The sequence below is a fragment of the Anomaloglossus baeobatrachus genome, chromosome 2 (assembly GCF_048569485.1).
Source record: "Anomaloglossus baeobatrachus isolate aAnoBae1 chromosome 2, aAnoBae1.hap1, whole genome shotgun sequence".
NCBI classification, from domain to species: domain Eukaryota; kingdom Metazoa; phylum Chordata; class Amphibia; order Anura; family Aromobatidae; genus Anomaloglossus; species Anomaloglossus baeobatrachus.
The window spans coordinates 787,360,780-787,369,769 of record NC_134354.1 but is presented as its reverse complement, the minus strand read 5'-3'; the positions used below and the strand labels follow the sequence as shown (position 1 = coordinate 787,369,769).

Below are 8,990 nucleotides of genomic sequence, written 5' to 3'. Positions count from 1 at the left end.
TACTATTTACTATATAGCAGTATGATATCGCGTGCGATGCTGTTTGCTGAGCGGCGGCTGTTCCTATCTCTGCCTTCTTCAGCAGCACAATAACACATATAACTACATGTCCCGGCATGCAGCGCACTCTCAGCTCGGATCACGTGGCCAATGATAAGCAAGTCTGATGAAAAGGGGCGGGGTTAAACTATCCAATAAGGCGTTCCGTAGTCAGGCTCGTCACGTGATGAGGGCGCAGCGCGTCCACCCGGTGACGTCACTAGTGGTCAAAATTAAAAAATAAAGATCGTCACAATGACGTCAGGCGTGGCCGGGCGGATGTCCGGCGGTGAGTGACGTCAGGCGCTGTGTGGGCGGATATCCGGTAATGGCTCCGTGTCTGGAGACGTGATTCCCGCTCGGCATGTCCCGGAGAGCGATAGCCAAGGTACCGAATCACTGCGGCCGCGACCTCCCGGACACTGCGACGGCCCCGCGGCTCCACCGGTGACGTGACTCCTGCCCCGCCCACAGGACAATGACGTAACGAGACACGTGTGACGCCACCAGACTCGTGGACATGACGTGACATACAGGGCTGTGGCTGCTCTGTGTGAACCCCCGACATGCGCAGAGGAGACCTCTGAAATGTGTGACCCACTCTGAAATGTGTGAGCGCTCTGGTGTGAGACCCCCGAAATGTGTGAGAGCTCTGGTGTGTGACCCCCGAAATGTGTGAGAGCTCTGGTGTGTGACCCCCGAAATGTGTGAGAGCTCTGGTGTGTGACCCCCGAAATGTGTGAGAGCTCTGGTGTGTGAGGAGACCCCCGAAATGTGTGAGCGCTCTGGTGTGTGACCCCCGAAATGTGTGAGAGCTCTGGTGTGTGACCCCCGAAATGTGTGAGCGCTCTGGTGTGTGACCCCCGAAATGTGTGAGCGCTCTGGTGTGTGACCCCCGAAATGTGTGAGCGCTCTGGTGTGAGACCCCCGGAATGTGTGAGAGCTCTGGTGTGTGAGGAGACCCCCGAAATGTGTGAGCGCTCTGGTGTGAGACCCCCGAAATGTGTGAGAGCTCTGGTGTGTGACCCCCGAAATGTGTGAGAGCTCTGGTGTGTGACCCCCGAAATGTGTGAGCGCTCTGGTGTGTGAGGAGACCCCCGAAATGTGTGAGAGCTCTGGTGTGTGAGGAGACCCCCGAAATGTGTGAGCGCTCTGGTGTGAGACCCCCGAAATGTGTGAGCGCTCTGGTGTGAGACCCCCGAAATGTGTGAGAGCTCTGGTGTGTGAGGAGACCCCCGAAATGTGTGAGAGCTCTGGTGTGTGAGGAGACCCCCGAAATGTGTGAGCGCTCTGGTGTGAGACCCCCGAAATGTGTGAGCGCTCTGGTGTGTGACCCCCGAAATGTGTGAGCGCTCTGGTGTGTGACCCCCGAAATGTGTGAGAGCTCTGGTGTGTGACCCCCGAAATGTGTGAGCGCTCTGGTGTGAGACCCCCAGAATGTGTGAGAGCTCTGGTGTGTGAGGAGACCCCCGAAATGTGTGAGAGCTCTGGTGTGTGACCCCCGAAATGTGTGAGAGCTCTGGTGTGTGAGGAGACCCCTGAAATGTGTGAGCGCTCTGGTGTGTGAGGAGACCCCCGAAATGTGTGAGCGCTCTGGTGTGTGACCCCCGAAATGTGTGAGCGCTCTGGTGTGTGAGGAGACCCCTGAAATGTGTGAGCGCTCTGGTGTGTGAGGAGACCCCCGAAATGTGTGAGCGCTCTGGTGTGTGACCCCCGAAATGTGTGAGCGCTCTGGTGTGTGAGGAGACCCCCGAAATGTGTGAGCGCTCTGGTGTGTGAGGAGACCCCCGAAATGTGTGAGCGCTCTGGTGTGTGACCCCGAAATGTGTGAGCGCTCTGGTGTGTGACCCCCGAAATGTGTGAGCGCTCTGGTGTGTGACCCCCGAAATGTGTGAGCGCTCTGGTGTGTGAGGAGACCCCCGAAATGTGTGAGAGCTCTGGTGTGTGACCCCCGAAATGTGTGAGTGCTCTGGTGTGTGAGGAGACCCCCGAAATGTGTGAGTGCTCTGGTGTGTGAGGAGACCCCCGAAATGTGTGAGCGCTCTGGTGTGTGAGGAGACCCCTGAAATGTGTGAGCGCTCTGGTGTGTGAGGAGACCCCCAAAATGTGAAGTACGAACCCTGGAACCTGAACCCCTTTAATGTGACAACCTCCCCCCGAAATGTGCAGCGCAGACCTCTGACATTTTTGTGGAGACCCCAGAAATGTGTATTCTGTGACCTGTAGTGGAATTGTGTGACCGACCTCCCCCGGACACCGCGTGCTTCCTGCCCCTTGACCTCCCCCCGGACCTCCCCCCGCTGTCTCCCGGACCTCCCCCCGCTGTCTCCCGGACCTCCCCCCGGACTCCTCCGCTCGCCGTCTCCCGGACTCCTCCGCTCGCCGTCTCCCGGACTCCTCCGCTCGCCGTCTCCCGGACTCCTCCGCTCGCCGTCTCCCGGACTCCTCCGCTCGCCGTCTCCCGGACTCCTCCGCTCGCCGTCTCCCGGACTCCTCCGCTCGCCGTCTCCCGGACTCCTCCGCTCGCCGTCTCCCGGACTCCTCCGCTCGCCGTCTCCCGGACTCCTCCGCTCGCCGTCTCCCGGACCTCCCCCCCCCCCCCCCGGACTCCTCCGCTCGCCGTCTCCCGGACCTCCCCCCCCCGGACTCCTCCGCTCGCCGTCTCCCGGACCTCCCCCCCCCCCCCCGGACTCCTCCGCTCGCCGTCTCCCGGACCTCCCCCCCCCCGGACTCCTCCGCTCGCCGTCTCCCGGACCTCCCCCCCCCCGGACTCCTCCGCTCGCCGTCTCCCGGCCGGACCTCCCCCCCCCGGACTCCTCCGCTCGCCGTCTCCCGGACCTCCCCCCCCCCGGACTCCTCCGCTCGCCGTCTCCCGGACCTCCCCCCCCGGACTCCTCCGCTCGCCGTCTCCCGGACTCCCCCCCGGACTCCTCCGCTCGCCGACTCCCGGACTCCCCCCGGAGCTGCAGATGTCGTCCGCTTGTGTCGGCTCAGGTTCTGCTTTCTGACTTTAGTTTTGTCTTCTCAGGGTAATGGGGCCCCGGAGGATGTGGCTGACGGAGGGCGGGAGTTGGAGGAGAAGCTGGCGTTCCGGCCGTCTCACGTGGCGGTACGTGCCGTGCAGTGTACGCAGTGCCGTTGCATGCTGTTTTTATGGTTACAGCTGAGTTACCACGCACGTTTCTTTTTTCCCAGCAGCCTCAGCCACTCTCGGACTCGGAGAACGAGGAGCCGTTTGCCCGGAGGACGCAGCACAGATCGGCTTTTGTCTCCAAGAACAACCCCGGCGCCCCCGCCTCGCTGTCATGGTAACGCACAGCTGCAGTGTCGTGTCTTTGTATCGCTCTGATAATCCAGAACACGACTCATTGACATCGGATTATCAGGTCCCGTCTGATCTGATAAATATGGCCGCTGCCAGTTTCTGCTTCAGGTCCAGTGATGTTCTGGATTATCAGAGATTGGAGTGGGATTATCAGAGTTATACTTCACATATATACAGAATACAGTCGTCAGGACATAACGGGGGTCTCGGGGCTGCTCGGTGGGAAGTTTGTGCCCCCCTGACTGTCGCGGTGCATTTACCATCCTTCTGTTTCCAGGAGCCTGCAGTCCAGACTGGAGCGGAGCCAGAGCTGCAGCGACCATGTGACGGAGAGTCTCCCCCCAACGGGCCGCAGACGAGCCCCCCAACCGCGGAGGAGCAAGGTAACGCCACCTCCCGCGCTACAACAGGCACCGCCAGTGCGCAACCTCAACACCACTCCGAAACCGAGCACAGGAAACTTCAGCGGGGTCTCTAGGGATCTATTAGATCACGAGTGACGCTGTTATGGGAGATCTGTCTGTGATCCAGTATTATGGGGGGGATCTGTGGGTGACGCTCTGTTATGGGGGGATCTGTGGGTGACGCTCTGTTATGGGGGGGATCTGTGGGTGACGCTCTGTTATGGGGGGATCTGTGGGTGACGCTCTGTTATGGGGGGGATCTGTGGGTGACGCTCTGTTATGGGGGGATCTGTGGGTGACGCTCTGTTATGGGGGGGGATCTGTGGGTGACGCTCTGTTATGGGGGGATCTGTGGGTGACGCTCTGTTATGGGGGATCTGTGGATGATGCTCTGTTATGGGGGTCTGTGGATGATGCTCTGTTATGGGGGTCTGTGGGTGACGCTGTGTTGTGGGGGGGTCTGTGGGTGACGCTTTGTTATGGGGGGATCTGTGGGTGACGCTCTGTTGTGGGGGGGGGGTCTGTGGGTGACGCTTTGTTATGGGGGGATCTGTGGGTGACGCTCTGTTATGGGGGGGATCTGTGGGTGACGCTCTGTTATGGGGGGGGATCTGTGGGTGACGCTCTGTTATGGGGGGGATCTGTGGGTGACGCTCTGTTATGGGGGGGGGATCTGTGGGTGACGCTCTGTTATGGGGGATCTGTGGATGATGCTCTGTTATGGGGGATCTGTGGATGATGCTCTGTTATGGGGGTCTGTGGATGATGCTCTGTTATGGGGGTCTGTGGGTGACGCTGTGTTGTGGGGGGGTCTGTGGGTGACGCTTTGTTATGGGGGGATCTGTGGGTGACGCTCTGTTGTGGGGGGGGGGGGGTCTGTGGGTGACGCTTTGTTATGGGGGGATCTGTGGGTGACGCTCTGTTATGGGGGGGATCTGTGGGTGACGCTCTGTTATGGGGGGGGATCTGTGGGTGACGCTCTGTTATGGGGGGGATCTGTGGGTGACGCTCTGTTATGGGGGGGGGATCTGTGGGTGACGCTCTGTTATGGGGGATCTGTGGATGATGCTCTGTTATGGGGGTCTGTGGATGATGCTCTGTTATGGGGGTCTGTGGGTGACGCTCTGTTGTGGGGGGGGTCTGTGGGTGACGCTCTGTTGTGGGGGGGGATCTGTGGGTGACGCTCTGTTGTGGGGGGGATCTGTGGGTGACGCTCTGTTGTGGGGGGGATCTGTGGGTGACGCTCTGTTGTGGGGGGGATCTGTGGGTGACGCTCTGTTGTGGGGGGGATCTGTGGGTGACGCTCTGTTGTGGGGGGGATCTGTGGGTGACGCTCTGTTGTGGGGGGGGATCTGTGGGTGACGCTCTGTTGTGGGGGATTACATTGTTACGGGGGATTTGTCAATGGCTCCTCTTCTCACGCTCCCTTCTTTCTTTCCTCCAGGTCGCCCCGGCAGCTGGCAGCCTCGGGGTCTTCACCGGGGTCCTCTTGTCCACAGAGAACAGCCGCTCCTTCTCCGCGCCGGTGCTGACCGCTGAGAAACGTGTGATCATTAACTCCTTTAACTCTTTCACGCCTCTGCAGAAGCCGGAGAGATCCATCAGCCCCGAGAGCAACGACAGCATATCCGAGGAGCTGAACCACTTCAAGCCCATCGTCTGCTCGCCCTGCACCCCACCCAAGAGGCTCCCGGACGGGCGAGTGCTGAGCCCCGTCATCGTCAAATCCACCCCGAGGAACCTGCGCAGGAACTTGCAGAAGCCCACCTCCTACGAGGCCAGCCCCGTCATCCTGAAGAAATGGGAGCAGGTATTTCGGGACCGGCAGATGAAGAGGACTCTTTCCAAAGGGACCCTGACAACCCCGGCCGACCAGGGCAGCCTGACAACCACCAGCAAGGAGGTGGCGGGTCACCCGGCCAAACCTGCGGACCTAGAACTGTTACCGTCCTCCAGTAAGGAGGAGACCCTGGTGAGATGTAGTGATGGGCACCCCAGGCCCCTTCCCTGCAGCGGCGGTCCCCAGAGTAAGGGACCGCACTCAGACCTCATCACGGTTAAAGACTATCTAGATGGCAGTGCCAACTCGCACCCGGGCGCAAGGACGAGGCTTGCCGCCAGACTCACCTCCAACAAAAAGACTTGCCTGGTAGCGAAACCCATAAAGCGGGCGCACAAGAAGAACCCCCCCCAGCCCATGGGGTTACCGAATGGTGCCAGCTTTACCACAGCCGAAAACCTCAGCCCGGTGTACCCCCAGCGCCGGGGGCAAAAGAGACGCTGCAAAACCAAACACCTCGAAAAGAACGGTGCCTTTAAAAGGCTGAGGGTGACCTGCCGGGCGGGGGGACAGGGCGGCTTCGAGCGGATATGGCGGGAGACGGAGAAGAAGCTGCGTCAAGAGGAGGAGGACAAAAAACTGGCACTAAAGCTGCAGCAGGTGTTCGACAAGGAGCGGCGGATGGTGAACCGGTGTAAGGGCAGCCGGGACGAGTACCCGCTGCGCTCCAAGAGCACCGCCAGCACCCGCTAGAGACGCCAGCTTTTCTACATGGACTCAGAGGTTTCTTTCATTTTTCTATTATGGGACAATTGTACTGAAGGCGCGGGACCCCCGAAGATCGAGGACGCCCCCAATAAATACAAGTCTGATCTAACGGGTCTTGGTTGTGTGTCTAGTGATGACCAGGATGGGTCCGATCACGATCATCCCTGCGTTATCCAACTCTGGGGGGTTCCTGGAAAGCCGAGGGATCACGGCACCCAGCTTTCCTAGATCACTGCACCCAGCTTTCCTAGATCACTGCACCCAGCTTTCCTAGATCACGGCACCCAGCTTTCCTAGATCACGGCACCCAGCTTTCCTAGATCACGGCACCCAGCTTTCCTAGATCACGGCACCCAGCTTTCCTAGATCACGGCACCCAGCTTTCCTAGATCACGGCACCCAGCTTTCCTAGATCACGGCACCCAGCTTTCCTAGATCACTGCACCCAGCTTTCCTAGATCACGGCACCCAGCTTTCCTAGATCACGGCACCCAGCTTTCCTAGATCACGGCACCCAGCTTTCCTAGATCACGGCACCCAGCTTTCCTAGATCACTGCACCCAGCTTTCCTAGATCACGGCACCCAGCTTTCCTAGATCACGGCACCCAGCTTTCCTAGGCTCCTGCTTTACTACACAGTATTTGCAGTAATTGTAGTCCTGCACCGTTCAGGGGGGTGGGAAAGAGGAGTAATGTGGAATACGGCCCCTGGTACGGAGGGCGCTCCTGATCAGTAAATCTGCTCATGACTTTTCCATTTAGACTGATGGCAAACGTGACATGTGAGTGTCTCGGAAAGATGGGTGACCTCTGTGCAGCTCCCGCGGGGCAGGGCCCAATATGGCTGCCTTTGCAGCACTTGCAGGGGCAGTCACCCAGCTTTCCCTGACTCTCCTGTACATATAGTTCCCCCTGCAGCCGGTCAGTCTCTGGCTTCCTCCGCAGACAGCGCCCCCCCCCCCCACACCCCTATTATGCCGTTATGCAGTGCATAGGGATGTTGTGTTCCACCATGCACATCGCTTCTATCCGGCTGCTGATCGGTGAGGGAGCCATGAATCACTCCCCCACCAAACATGGATGGCCTTCCTATCGGATAAACCATTTATCTGTTCCAAAAACGTCCTCCTAATTGATTTACTATTTATATGGAGTAGCTCGGCCACTAACATAAAACAGTAGGTTGGAGTTGGAGGTCAGATTGACAGGGTGAGCAGCCTCTTCTTACCTCAGCACCCCAGGTATCTCCAGTATTAGATCAGATTGACATAATGGGCAGCAGTGTGAGCAGCCTCTTCTTACATCAGCACCCTGGGTATCATCAGTATTAGATTAGATACACAGGGTAGACAGCACCCTCTTCTTACCTCGGTACCCCTGGGATCTCCAGTATCAGATTAGATACACACGGTGGACCGTAGTGTGAGCAGCCTCTTCTTACCTCAGCACTGGGATCTCCAGTATCAGATTAGATATACAGGGTGGACCGCAGTGTGAGCAGCCTCTTCTTACCTCAGCACTGGGATCTCCAGTATCAGATTAGATACACACGGTGGACCGCAGTGTGAGCAGCCTCTTCTTACCTCAGCACTGGGATCTCCAGTATCAGATTAGATACACACGGTGGACAGCAGTGTGAGCAGCCTCTTCTTACCTCAGCACTGGGATCTCCAGTATCAGATTAGATACATAGGGAGTACTGCAGTGTGGGCAGCCTCTTCTTACCTCAGCACCCCGGGAATCTCCAGTATTAATTAGATACACAGGGTGGACTGCAGTATGAGCAACCTCCTTTTTACCTCAGCAACCCGGGTATCTCCAGTATAGATTAGATACACAGGGCAGACAGCAGTGTGAGCAACCTCATCTTACCTTAGCACCCCTGGGTATCTCCAGTGTTAGGTTAGATACATAGGGAGTACAGCAGTGTGAGCAGCCTCTTCTTACCTCTTTACCTTTGGTATATCCAGTATTAGATTAGATACACAGGGTGGGCAGCAGTGTGAGCAGCCTCTTCTTACCTCAGCACCCGGGTATCTCCAGTATCCTATTAGATACACAGGGTGGATCTTATTTCCCAGCCATCTCTTGGGATTCTGATATAGAGAGGACTACATCTCCCACAATGCACTGCGGGTTATATCATGTGATGTCATCACTCACGACTTCACTAATCCGGGCAGCACTGTGAATGCTGCTCTGGATGATAAAGTATTGGACAAGATAAAATAAGATGGGTATAAAATGTCATTCTTCCTTATCACTGGCTGATAACAGGGAGAAGTAGATAGCATTCATCCAGAATACACACAAGACAGACTTTTCAGTTTGACTCTGAATGTAATCTGATGTTATTTGTACACAGGGAGTCTACAATAAAACATTTCAGAGCGCATGGAAAAAAAAGATTTTATTCTGAGGTTACCATGGCAACAGCGATTTTAAATATGGATAAATGTTACACATCAAAATTTGCAATAATTGTCTCATCATATACAGAAATAATCTACATGAAAAGTGGAGCCTGTATTACACGCCAGAGCTGCACTCACTATTCTGCTGGGGCACTCACTCTTCTTCCAGAGCCGCTTATTAGCCTCATACATATTCACTGCTTTCCCCGCCCAGCAGCAGTTCTGGCATCTGTGATTGGTTGCAGTCAGACGCGCCCCCA

At 57.1% G+C, this 8,990-nt stretch overlaps 1 protein-coding gene across 2 annotated transcripts; it reads left to right on the top strand.

The window, feature by feature from the left end:
* Positions 1 to 206: 206 nt before the first annotated feature.
* RNF169 (ring finger protein 169) lies at positions 207 to 6,425 on the top strand. Of its 2 annotated transcripts, none has more exons than XM_075337642.1 (5): positions 207 to 427; positions 3,068 to 3,148; positions 3,235 to 3,347; positions 3,642 to 3,747; positions 5,213 to 6,425. In XM_075337642.1, exons 1-5 carry the CDS (start codon positions 404 to 406, stop codon positions 6,299 to 6,301), a joined length of 1,413 nt encoding a protein of 470 aa, XP_075193757.1. In that variant the 5' UTR covers positions 207 to 403; the 3' UTR covers positions 6,302 to 6,425. The 2 variants fall into 2 exon arrangements, with proteins under 2 accessions (XP_075193757.1, XP_075193758.1); XM_075337643.1 differs by having other exon boundaries at positions 209 to 427; positions 3,238 to 3,347.
* Positions 6,426 to 8,990: the final 2,565 nt, after the last annotated feature.

What these genes read in the sequence shown, in the direction of transcription:
- RNF169 (XM_075337642.1), top strand. Translation starts at nt 404, where the DNA reads ATGTCCCGGAGAGCGATAGCCAAG. An exon ending in TCCGGCCGTCTCACGTGGCG is followed by an intron (nt 3,149 to 3,234) that starts GTACGTGCCGTG and finishes CTTTTTTCCCAG; the next exon opens with CAGCCTCAGCCACTCTCGGA. An exon ending in CCCAACCGCGGAGGAGCAAG is followed by an intron (nt 3,748 to 5,212) that starts GTAACGCCACCT and finishes TCTTTCCTCCAG; the next exon opens with GTCGCCCCGGCAGCTGGCAG.